The sequence below is a fragment of the Notechis scutatus genome, chromosome 4 (genome assembly GCF_049901735.1).
Source record: "Notechis scutatus isolate UNSWTSFEM ecotype Mainland chromosome 4, rNotScu1.2, whole genome shotgun sequence".
In the NCBI taxonomy this organism is placed as follows: domain Eukaryota; kingdom Metazoa; phylum Chordata; class Lepidosauria; order Squamata; family Elapidae; genus Notechis; species Notechis scutatus.
In genome coordinates, this window is record NC_142012.1 from 159,818,343 (window position 1) to 159,831,224 (window position 12,882).

At 41.3% G+C, this 12,882-nt stretch overlaps 1 protein-coding gene across 8 annotated transcripts in view; it reads right to left on the reverse strand.

The window, feature by feature from the left end:
- The window catches only part of MCF2L2 (MCF.2 cell line derived transforming sequence-like 2), a 222,745-nt gene that overhangs the window by 38,763 nt on the left and 171,100 nt on the right, over positions 1 to 12,882 (reverse strand). For all 8 annotated transcript variants that reach the window (XM_087965413.1, XM_087965407.1, XM_087965410.1 and 5 more), the window contains exons 20-22: positions 6,007 to 6,099; positions 4,981 to 5,106; positions 1,335 to 1,556 (exon numbers count right to left, since the gene is read on the reverse strand). In XM_087965413.1, the coding sequence (XP_087821539.1) occupies positions 1,335 to 1,556; positions 4,981 to 5,106; positions 6,007 to 6,099 (441 nt within the window). The remainder of the gene's footprint in view (positions 1 to 1,334; positions 1,557 to 4,980; positions 5,107 to 6,006; positions 6,100 to 12,882) is intronic.

The window sequence follows — 12,882 nt, forward strand, 5'->3', positions numbered from 1 at the left end:
TTGGTAGCTCAATTGATGAGTGTAAATAATCTTACTGTATACATAAAGCTCATCAATGGATACAGGGAAATTAAATAGCAATAACTATACCGCTTAGATTTATATACACAAAGCTCACCAATGGATACAGGGAAATTAAACAGCAATAGCTATAGCACTTAAACATATACCATTCATTGTGCTTTACACCCTTCTCTAAGTGGTTTACAGAGTCAACATATTGCCCCCAATAATCTGGGTCCTCATTTTACCAACCTCGGAAGATGAAAGGCTGAGTCAACCTTGAGCTGATCAAGACCAAAGGGATCGAACTCCTGGTAGTCAGCATAATTAGCCTGCAATACTATTTTCTAAGCAGTGTGCCACTACTCCTTCTCTAAGAAAACAAGATATATATTTTTAAAGAGGGAAATGTCTACGGAAAGTCTCAGTCATCCAGGTCATGGTTGTCCCAAAGGTGCTTTTTCAATAGGCAACTAGACTTTTTTTGAAGACGCTCTGAGATGAAGAAGCTTCTTGGACGAGAAGTGAAATGCCTTCAAAGAAAAATCAGAAAGTTCAGTTGCCTCTTGAAAAAGCACCTTTGGGTTAAGAGGGAGACCTAACACTAGAATTTACTTCCCTGTTTTTAGAATGAGCCATCAGAATTAACCAAGGAGATGGAAAGCCTCGGAGGGAAATTTTCAATTGAGCCCAGGTAGTGCTGGAAATCTAGAGAATTTAATTTGAAAATGATTTCTTTTAATTGCCTGATGCTGTTAATTTGATGGGCATATTCCATCTTTTCAAGATACAAATCCTCCCCAGGCAATCTTCCTTTAGTCTATTTGCACTAGCAAAATAGTACTTTATTATTAGATAAAAAAAATATTATGAAAGTCTCTAAAACATGAGAGCTGTTCCACCTGCAACTCTTTACAAGAAAAGAGCCAGTGTTACGTTTGTTTCAATGCATTGTTTTATTATTTTGATATATTTGTTGATTTAAAGGTGTTCTGTGGGGTCCTTGGTGCTCTTTAAACTTGGTGGCTTTCTTGCAGACATTTCACTACCAAACTAGGTAGCATCATCAGTGCTACAAGGGAGCGTGTTTTGCTCTTAATCTTATATACTAGTGGTTTGCTCTGATAGTTTTGGTGGTCCCTTAATTAGGATGTTGTTTGTGGTTAGCTTGTTTATCTGTGTTGGTACTTCCTTGATTTGGCTGTTGTTTACTTCTTAATTAACACTGTCTAATGTTAATTTTGGTTTTAATCTCCGCTCATAGAGGTGTTGATGTTGGTTCATCCTTTGATTTTAGACTTCCTTCCCTTCCACCATAAGAAATGATTTACCTTCAAGGAATTTTTAAAGCTGTAGGAAGGAGATTTCTCGTGACTGTCTGTGTTTTCTTCCCGTTTCTTGCAAAAAAGGAGGATTTTTGCATATAAGAAGAGGTGCCTCTGCATTGGCTTGAACCTGGCCAAATCTTTCACTTTGTTGTGCCCCTTCTTGTGATCGGTCCAAACATTGAAAGAGCCTTGAAGGAGCAATTTACCCAACTCGGCCACATCTCCCTAGAGGAAAAGAGAAACAGGACGGGAGAAATACAAGAATAAAGCAAGGTTTTAACTCCAGCCTTTCACTCCACACACACCTTCACCCCACACCAACTTTCTTAGCCACAGTACAATTCCATACTCCTGTCTTACGACTGTAATGGAGCCTTACAGTCATAAGTCATGACAATTGTAAAGGGCGTCCTCACATGAGCGACTTCATTTTACGACCTCTTGGTTGCTGCAGTTGTGAAGCAAACCCACTGTTCGCTCTGGGGCAATTTTTCAGTGAAAAAGTTATCAATTGAGGCAGAGGTGAGATTCAAACACCCCAGCAAGCAGTTCGCTGCCCGGTTGCTGGGTAGGCGTGGCCATGGTGGGGGTGGCCTACCAGAACTTCCTGTTTCCAGCTTCCGGTGGGCTTCCAGAGTCCGGGGGAAGGACATTTTCACCTTCTCAAGGGTCCAGAGGCCTTCCCTGGGCCTCTGGGAGGGCAAAAACAGCCTCACCCGGCCTCTGGAGGCTCTCTGAAAGCTGGAAACAACCCCGTTTCTGGACTTCCAGAAAGCCCGTTTTTCCCCCCTCCCAGAGCCTCCGTGTGGACCCTGCACTCACCTCCATCAAAAATGGGCCACGTGGAGACTCCTGAGAGGGGAGGGGTGGGGCCAGCTGGTTGTTTGAAATACCGGTTCGGCAAGCCATCTGTTACTTTAAAATCCGGTTCACCCAAACTGGTCAGAACCGGTAGAATCCCACCCCTGAATTGAGGTCATGTGATCGTGGGATGCTGCAAACCATAAATGCAGCCATAAATGCAGGCCGTTTGCTAAGCGCCCTAAATGAGGTCACATGACTAGAAGGGAGGCCATCAAAACTTCGGAACTGGGTTGTCTCATAACTTTGCATCATAACTTTGAATAGTTGCTAAGGAGTAGTTGTTATGTCAGGTTGTAAGTACTTTATTGCTACCAAAAAAAAAATCTTGTCCCTCTATGTTTTTATTTATTTATTTTGGAGACTCCAACTTCGCATGATTCAGTTTACATTTTAAAAGCAAGAACAAACATTAAGGGATGACAGAGGAAGATAAATTATTCTTGCTTTTAAAATGTAAGCTCTTCAGTCATTCAAAGCTGGAGTCTCCAAAATGAATACATAGTATATCCGGAAAAGATTTTTTGTTCTGGTAGCAATAACCAATCCAATTTTTTTTTAAAACAAAATACCACCTACCAGGGTTTAAACTGCATAAATACAGAAACTTCCAGAGTAGTGTTTGTTCTGTCACGCAGTAGACCAAAGTCTGTGTCACAGCAACGGGGTGTCTAAAGACATCAGTGCACTCAGTGTAGTGTCCTATTATCATTTAGGTTTTTTTAGCTGGATATTTATTTATTCAAAGTGGGAAAGGATAGGTTCAAGCAAAATGGCTGCCGTTATCTTTATTGTTGTCTAAGATGCATATGGACATTCTGGGGCAATACAGATGGTGGACACTCAGAAACACACTCTGCTCTGGGGGTGTTGAAGGACTGCCTGCTATAGGGGCAAGATCTGTGAATAGCAATGAGCAACTGTTTGTAAGAGAAGAGCAGGCAGAACTAGAGGGCAGAATTAAGCATGTTATAAGTTTAGAATCCTTGTGTTGCCACAAGAGATCCAAGTCCAGTCTCCTTTGAATTCCATTGAACCTTATCTCGCACCAATTTAGAGCTGACCAATTTAGAGTTGACTGGATACTTGTGTATAGGCTGCAATAAATTGTTCATATTGCAACCTTACGAATGGTCCCGATTCTTTACGTCTGACACTGATTAAGACAGATCCATTGGAGAAGAGATGGAGACACTGGATAGGAAAGGAGAAGCTAACAAGCAAGCAAAGGGTTTAAGAAGGCTATAAAGTAACCCAAGCTTGGAGAGAATGTATGACTATGTATTGGATATAGTTAATGAGTAAGAATATGGGTGAAGTAGTAGTATTATCTTGATCTTGAAAGAATAGGAAGACTGGTTGGCCTGAATGAATTTAATATCTGGAAGCATCAACACAACTTGCTATTCAGGTTATTTGTCAGCTGCCACCTTATGCTTACTTATGCTTTGCTACCAGGTGACAGTCTGCCAGGAATTCTGGGAAGGGAGACAGGGATGCTTGGGGGAAAATGAAAGTAACTTCTGTATCTCCCTGGGAAGCTGCCTCAAGGTTATCTGGCTAGGAGAAAAAGGCAGTTGCATACCAACCTACACTTGAACTAAAAACATCTTGCTTGAACCCGACTGATCATGGAAGGGTTCAGTGATGGGAGACAGGTAAGTGGGGGGGGGGAGTTTATCTTAGGGATTTTGGTGCACAATTCTCAGTTCTGGCTATGCAATGCACTTGACTTCTAGTAAAATTATACCTTTCTGAATAAATGGAGCCAAGAATTGTTTCTATTTAGATATTTTAAGTGCTGGCAAGCGTGATGTTGTTTTACCATTACTCTTTTCTTTTTTTTTTTGCTCATTAATCTATTTTTCTGGGAAAAGACAATCCAAGACTGTCTTTCATAATGTGGCACCTTCTAGATATTGTTTGAAATTCTCAGAATCAGAGCTCCACGATACTCGGAGAGAGTGTGGTTAAGGAAAACTGATGGAGGCCTGAAATATCCTTATTAAAACAACAAGATTTCAAGAATCTCCTTTGTTTGAAAGAGTTCAGCAACATACATTATCACCATGTTTCTCAAACTTAGGCCCTGTGGAAAACAAAAATATAAGTTAATGATCTATCAGATTCAATAAGGCCTTTGGATGATAGCAGGCCCCAGAATAGAGAGACATGAACCCCAAGTTTTAGATAGGATGATTTCAAAACGTACCAGAACTATTTGTAATCCTGCTGAGCTGTTGCTAATTGTGACACATGATATTGCAAAGTATATAGCTTTATAAATATATTTGAATATAGAAGGACGAAACCACGAGAAATAAGGAACTGAAAGTAGCCAGTGGGTAGAGGTTTGAGATGTAGATGGATATATTTGGAGATTGTCTGTCAGTAAGACAGGAAGTAAGTTGTGAAATGTGTTCAGAAAAGTATAAAAAGAATGCCTTGGGATGAGTTCGGGGCCACTGGCCATAGTTATTCCTTGCTGGATATGTCACTGGATCTCATTGCAATGATTGATGGAAGTAATGTTAGGATGGCTATTCATGTTTCAAATTGCTCATGAAATAAACCTCTGAATCTTTAAGTAAGAATTATTGTTTGTGGTCTGTCTGTGTTCCTCTTTATTGGGATATTTTTATGACACCGTTTAAAATGCATGGACTTTAATTCCCAGTATTCCCCAGCCAGCATTTGGAATTCTGGGAGTTGGGAGTCAACTTATTTTAAAGATTCTGCTAAGGTTTAGCACACTGCTTTTGTGTGCGTGTGGGAGGACAAGGCTTACCTCATAGCCTGTAATTGCTATTTGGTGCATGGAATCATTTGCCGACTTGATGATATCAAGAACTGTTGCGAGAGCTTCTTCCAGTTCGGCAGTGCCTTCTGAATTCTTGCTGCATTTTAACATTTCCTGGTTGTAAAGGGAATTAAAAAAAAAAAAAGCAAATGTCACATCACAAGGCCTTAAAATGCTGCCGAATGTTGACATCCTTACATGGAAGAAAAATGGTTGTTTTTGTCAATCCGTTCTTGATTAGTATACAATCCAAGAAAGGAAAGGAAACAATGTTGTATACAAGTTTATTTAATATCATGAAATATCATTTAATATCATGAAATAAAGGGACTCCTCATCCTACGACCACAATGAAGCCTGCCTATTATAGGAGTTGAGAAGGTTATAAAACAGATAATCATGTGACCAGACCTGATTTTACACCCTTTTTTGTCTCAGTTGTTAAACCCATTGTTTGCCATGGGATCTTTTTGCCCAAACCAGATACAAAACACCACCATTTGTCTGAAATGGTATAGGGCAGGGGTGTCAAACCGGATCTGGCCCGCAGAGTGGTTAGATCTGGCCCGCAGTGCCTCTGCCAGCAAAAATGGAGCTCAGGAGCACTGTTTTTGGCTGCGATGGCCTCCTGCAGCCCTCCGCCAGCGAAAACGGAGCCCAGGAGTCCCTCCTGAACTCCGTTTTCGCTGGCAGAGAGCTACAGGGTGTCGAGCTGGCCATGCCCACCTCAACCACGCCCACTGGCCACCCCTCCCCCTGAGCTGTGGCCCTCAATGAAATAGAATTTGACACCCCTGGTATAGGGTTTCCTGCTAGAGCAGGGGGTTGGACTAGAAGACCTCCAAAGTCCCTTCCAACTCCCTTATTCTGTTTCTGCTGCATTCATTTGTTTCCCCACTCCACCCCATGCTCAGCATCAACCCAATTTTAGAATGGACTGAACAGTCACCCTCTTGTGCAATTAAGAACTGCAAAAATATGTTACTTTTGTTAGCAGATAAGCCATTCTCTTACCTTCAGAAGCAACTGATATTTGGTAATCCTCTGGACCGGCTTTAAAAGATAAGCATCAAGGGAGAGTTTATGGTCTAATTTCCTCTGACACTCCTGCAAAACAAAAAAAAGTAAGAAAAAAAAAGAGAATGAGGTTATTCTGGTCTAATAGGGTACACTAAGAACGAAATTACAAATGTAACTTTTTTAAAAAAAGCTCAAAATCTTTTTTGTTTTTATAAGCCCAATGTCTTGGTTAGCCCATGGCTGTGGTAATATAATCTATTGATCATTTTATCATTTTCTGTAAGGCCTTTGAATACTAGCAGTAAGTCTAGGGAGATGTGGGCATTCTTGGTGGGGGTAGGAGTATCTTTGCTCAGAGTGCCTCATCCTGTTTTGATTCTGCCAGTTTAGAAGGAACAGGAAAATGGGTGAAAGTTCAAGGTACACAGTTGTGCTTTCTCATGGGACTTTCCAAACTTTCCCATGAGACTTTCCGTGGCTGTATGATCTCATCCTAGCAAGGTAACATCTGGGACTTTCCAAGATTGTGTGTTCTCATGCTGGTGAAGTAATCTCCTGTTGAGGTCATTGTTTTCTGAATATGCATACTGTATATTTGCTTGTGTTTTTTCTCAATAAATACTGCTACCTGAGTTCTCTCAGGGTTGGCATTTTCTCAGAGACAGTTCCCTGTGTCTCATTTCAATGTCAAACCACCATAAATGGTGACCCCGACGTGATAGCTTGGAAGGCTATACGCTTCCCGCATCCTATACTCATCGTCGCGGACGCCGACTGGCCCTCATCTTCTTCGCTGGACGAAGATAGATTCTTTCGTGAGTATGGGGGAGATCTCTCGAAGGCTCAGAAAGAGCACATCAGGGAATTGAGAGGATCATTGGGAATAGTTTTGGGTTTGGAATTGGCAGTAGGGGTTGTGCTGTAGGAAAGAAAGAAATTGAGGACTTACTACAGTATGTTTGGAAAAATATTAAGTCATATCCGGAGGGAGGTAGTATTAAAGTAGAGTCCTGGAAAAAGATAGGGAAATTTTTGCACGAGGAACCTCGTGCCCTTCTTCAATTTTGTTAACCTGGAGGGTGATTATGGATGCGTTAGCTACTTATGAACAACCGCTCCTAGCACCCCCGAAGAAGGTTTGCCGCTTTACCATGCGGTACGTTTGTTGCCGCCGACGGCACCTCCAGATAAATCTGGGGGACTGTCCGGCGCTAGAAATACTTTGTCAGAGGATAAGAGTTTACCTTTAAGGGTTCAGGTGGATGCAGTTACTGCAGCTATTCAAGAAGCAAAGAATAGAGGGGAATTATCAGGAGATGATTTGGTGGAGTTTGGAGTAGAAGTTCAACTTAATCCAGTAGAAATTGTCATGGATGCTGCGTTGAATCCGCAGCGGGAGTGGAAGCCTTTACAGCTCAGAATTCTGAGGGAAGTTAAGCAAGCAGCAAAAGAATATGGTGTTAGATCGCCATATACTCAGGCATTGTTAGAAGCAGTTGGTTATGGAAATAAAATGATTCCGGCTGACTGGAAAGCTCTGTTGAATATGATTTTAACTCCAGCTCAATATTTGGTGTTAGATCAGAAATGGAGACAGCTGGCAGTCCAGAGGGGAACAGCAAATGTTACCCCAGATCAGCTTTACGGAGCTGGTAATTTTACAACAGTGGAACAACAGAGAGATGGTATGCCTGATGAGGGGTTCGCTCTTCTCCCACAAATAATTTTTCAAGCCATAGGGTCTCTCCCTGACGGCGAAGGTGGTGAGAAGACCTTTACTAACATCAAACAAGGGAACAATGAACCCTATGAAAATTTCATTAGCAGACTGAAATTGGCTATTGAAAGACAAATTGATAATCAATTCGCCCAGAAAGAGTTGCTTTTTAAGTTAGCAGTAGAACAAGCTAACACAGATTGCAAAAGATTTTAAATCCACTGGTAGCAAGTGGAGAGAGAGAAATCGCAGATTTGATTAATGCATGTAGAAAGGTAGGGAGTCAGTCTTTTAACATGGAAACTTTAGCTCTGGCTTTACAAACAGGACATGCTCAAAAGGGGAATTGTTTCAATTGTGGGAAGCCTGGACATTTTAAAGCGCAATGTCGGGCTCCTGGAGGAGGTCAAAGTCAGCAGAATAAGAGATCAATGGGACAGGGTGTTCGTCCTAAATCAGTGTGCCCAAAATGTAAGAAATGATACCATTGGGCATATCAGATGCTCCTACAGTTTTTACTGATGGAGGGAAAGTTTTTGGTGCTTGTGTTTGGAAAGATAAATCTGAATTTGGCATACAAAAGTGACTTCAGAGCAGAAGTCTGCCCAGCAGGCAGAACTTGCTGCTGTAGTTTTGGCTTTTCAAAATTTTCACAATCAGGATTTTAATTTAATAGTGGATTCATTGTATGTGTATAATTTGTTACCCTTTGTAGCAGGTTCTTATTTGTCTCCTGGAATATCACCTGATATTTTAAGATTGCTTTTGCTGTTACAAGGATGTTTGGAGCAGCGTGTGAATGTGTGTTTTGTTGCTCACATGCTACGCTCAAGACCATGTTGACTAAATTAAATAAAAAGGAGGGAAGCTCCTGGGGCTTCCGCGATTCAAGATCAATTAAATCTAGCTTTATATACTTTAAATTTTTAAATTTGTCTGGTAACCCCCTGCAGCGCGGCCAGCAGGCATTTTCTTCTCCTTCTACAGATGCGGTGAGACCTCGGGTGTTGGTGTGGTTTCTTCCGGATCCGGCATGGGTTCCTGCTGAGCTGATAACGTGGGGACGTGGTTATGCAGCAGTTGAACATCTTGGTCAAATTCGTTGGGTTCCTGGTCGGTGCGCTCGGCCTGATCATTCGCAGGCACCTGTGAAGGAAGTTTCGGAACAGCAGGATGGCGCATCTGTGGTTCCTGATCCTGCTGATTCTGCCTAATCTGTCCTGGGCTGCTCGGGTGCGGAGAGAGCAGCGACAGCATGTTCAGCGTGCCGGAGATTTGGGCGATGATTTGTGGACAGATAATAATTACATTAAAGATTTGCGCACAACTGCCAAAAACTTGAACATCACCAATTGTTGGTTGTGTATGCACCTTCCTGGGAGAGTGGGAGAAGGACTGACTCTACATGGAGTTCCATTTAATCGGTCTACTTTGCAGACCGGAAAGCATAACATTTCATATGCCATGAACTTCACGGTCAAGGTGAAGACTGCACTGCAGTCTCCAGCACATTTATGTTTCCAAAACATTACAAACTCACAATTCTTGGGGAATCATAGTGTCTGCAATTACACTATTAAGTGGACAAATGGTTCAGAGAACAATATAACTTGGATAAATGGGAAAAATGAGTCTGACGATTTGGCCAGTATCAATATCTAGACATGAAACATCTGATGCAAGCGGCAAGTCAACAAGGTTATGTACAGCTGGAAGGGTTTTGGTTTTTATGCGGACTGTGGGCATATCGACAAATCCTGCAAATTGGTCAGGGACATGTACTTTGGGGTTTGTCATTCCGGTTATCTATAAGTTAGATACATTACCTCCTGATGTTCGGATCCCAAATCGCCGGGAATTGGATTCGGGTCTAACCATGGGAGGTAATCTATGGACACAAATTTCTCGAGGTCTTATCCCGCCTTTGGGAATTGCTATGAACTATAGGGATATTCATATTTTAAATAATTTTACTGTTGCTATGTTTAATGATACTATAAAGAATATTAAGATGATTAATGTAGAAATGTCTGAAATTCGTACAGTTACTTTGCAAAATCGATATGCTTTAGATATTATGTTAGCTGCCCAAGGAGGAGTTTGTGCTTTAATTCATTCGCATTGCTGTATTTTTATACATAATTATGAGCCAAACATTACAAAGACTGTTCAGGACATGGAAGATCGTATTGCTCAGCATCAATCTGGAGCCGATGGGTTTAATGCATCATTCTGGGACAGTCTGTGGTCCTGGCTTCCTGATGGATCATGGTTTCGCTCCTTATTGCAAGGGGTTGTTATTATTATTGCTATATGTATCTTATTATGTTGTTTTATTCAATGTATTCCTAATCTATTACAAATGTGTACCTCAGTCTTCCGGCGTGTGGGATCAGGTCATGAGGGAACTGTGTACTATGCCACTAAAACACCCCTATCTTTGAATAAATAAAAAAGGAGGGAATGTGGTAATATAATCTATTGATCATTTTATCATTTTCTGTAAGGCCTTTGAATACTAGCAGTAAGTCTAGGGAGATGTGGGCATTCTTGGTGGGGGTAGGAGTATCTTTGCTCAGAGTGCCTCATCCTGTTTTGATTCTGCCAGTTTAGAAGGAACAGGAAAATGGGTGAAAGTTCAAGGTACACAGTTGTGCTTTCTCATGGGACTTTCCAAACTTTCCCATGAGACTTTCCGTGGCTGTATGATCTCATCCTAGCAAGGTAACATCTGGGACTTTCCAAGATTGTGTGTTCTCATGCTGGTGAAGTAATCTCCTGTTGAGGTCATTGTTTTCTGAATATGCATACTGTATATTTGCTTGTGTTTTTCTCAATAAATACTGCTACCTGAGTTCTCTCAGGGTTGGCATTTTCTCAGAGACAGTTCCCTGTGTCTCATTTCAAATGTCAATCCACCATACATGGCCAATTATAAAAAAGAGGGTTGGGTCTTACAAAAAATATATATATTTGTATGTCTTAGAGATTAGATGGTATTAGGAAACAAATAGCACACTGTCCCACTGATCTTATTCAGAAGGCAAATGGACCTTTTTTCTTGAAGAGGTGTTGCTTCTCATCCAGGAAGCATCTTCAGTTCTGACTGAATGCTGGGGAATTAAAGAGCCAATGAGCCATCTTCAAAGTGCTAACAACCAGGTGACTGCAAAGGATATAATGTCAGGGTTCCAAGTAATATGCCCATAGCAAACAGAACTCCAAGGCAGGTAGGTTCCTCAAATAATAGTTTTGTTGGATATATCGTATTGGCACGATCTGGTGAAAACTGACTCTGAATGTTGCCGTGCTTTTCACCTTATTAAAAGTAAAAGTTTCCCCCCTTTTTTCAAACAATCAGTCACATGGTCCAATCAGGGTGCCATCCGGTTGCCCCTCCTTCATCTGGTCACCTGTAGAAATGTCCTTGGTTCCCAGGAGAAAGTATTTTGTTTTGGCTACAAAACCCCAGCTATTTAAATTCCACCCCGCTCCCTATCCCCCAGCTCCAGTGTGGCAACACTGAAGCCTCAAAATGGCTCTGGTCAGGTCAGCTTCAGGGTTGACATATACATCCTTCCATTCCCCAGCATTCAGTCAGAACTGAGGATGCTTCTTGGGTGAGGAGCGAAATGACTTCAAGAAAAAAATGGAATCCAGTTGCCTTTTGAAAAAAAGCATCTTTGGGACAACCATGACCTGGATGACTGAGAATCTCCATTGACAAATAACACCAAAAAATATATACATTGGTACAAAAAAAATACATTGATGTGTAATATGAGAGCCAGTTTGATATAGCAGTTAAAGATAATCAGACTAGAACCAGTAGAACTTTAGTTCTAATCCCAGCTTAGATTCAAAGTCACCTGGGTGACTTTGGGCCAGTCAATCTCTGTCAGCCCTAACAAGAAGGCAAGAACGAACCATTTTTTGAAAAGGTTACCAAGAAAACTGCAGGGGTTTCCCCAAGCACAGTCACCAGAAGTTCACATTGACTTTCTACAAAAAAGAAAAATATATATAGCAGTTCATCTGAGTGGTCTGTCTCGTTCAGCACAGTAAACGTCCAATTGCCATTCCTTTCCTGCAAAGAGATTCGGATGCTAACTTGCAAAGATCATTCATTTTGCTGACACTCAAATGTGCTTTGTTCTCCTCTTCTGGAACTTCCATTGTTCTGGCCATGAACATGTATAGTGTGTTTGCCAGAGGATAGTTCAGGCAGCTACTGGACAGTCTTGGTGGCATTAGCGATTCAATCTCTCATGAACAAAGGCAAATATACATGTCCCAGGACAATGTTGCAGGGTCCAATGATGGTCGGTCACTGGGACCAGAGGTTTAGTCTTCCAAGCTTTTGGATTTGTGCTGAAGCCCACCCTCAGGGAACTTCTCTCTAGCAGAATGTAGTAATCTTCTTATAAAATATTTAGTATTTATTTGATTTGTCAATCGCTTACAAGGTACAGGTATAAGAATAAATATAGTTTTGAATACATGAGATAGATACTTGTAAGAAAAATTTAAAAAACCCAATAGGACAGGAATGGTAGGCACGACTGGTGCGCTTATGCACGCCCCCTACAAACCTCTTAGGAAAGGAGTGAGGTCAATAGTAGACAGTCTAAGGTTAAAATTTTGGGGGTTTGGGGAAGAAACCACAGAGTTAGGTAGAGTATTCCAAACATTGACCACTCTGTTGCTGAAGTCGTATTTTCTGCAGTCAAGTTTGGTGCGGTTAACCTTGAGTTTGTATCTATTGTGTGCTCTTGTATTGTTATGATTAAAGCTGAAGTATTCATTTGCAGGTAGGACATTGCAATGTATGATTTTATATGCTATATTTAGATCGGACTAGAGGCGGCGTAGTTCTAGGTTTTCTAGGTCTAGAGTTTCAAGTCTGGTGGCATAAGATATTCTGCAGTGAGTAGAGGAGCGGAGAACTCTTCTTGTGAAATATTTCTGGACTTTCTCAACTGTGTTAATATCAGATACGTAATGCGAGTTCCAGACTGAGGAGCTGTATTCAAGTATAGGTCTAGCAAATGTTTTGTACGCTCTAGTTAGTAGTGTGATATTACCAGAGAAGAAGCTACGTAGGATTAAAAGAGTAAGGGAGGTGACCTTGTTAGAAATATGCAAGGACCGTA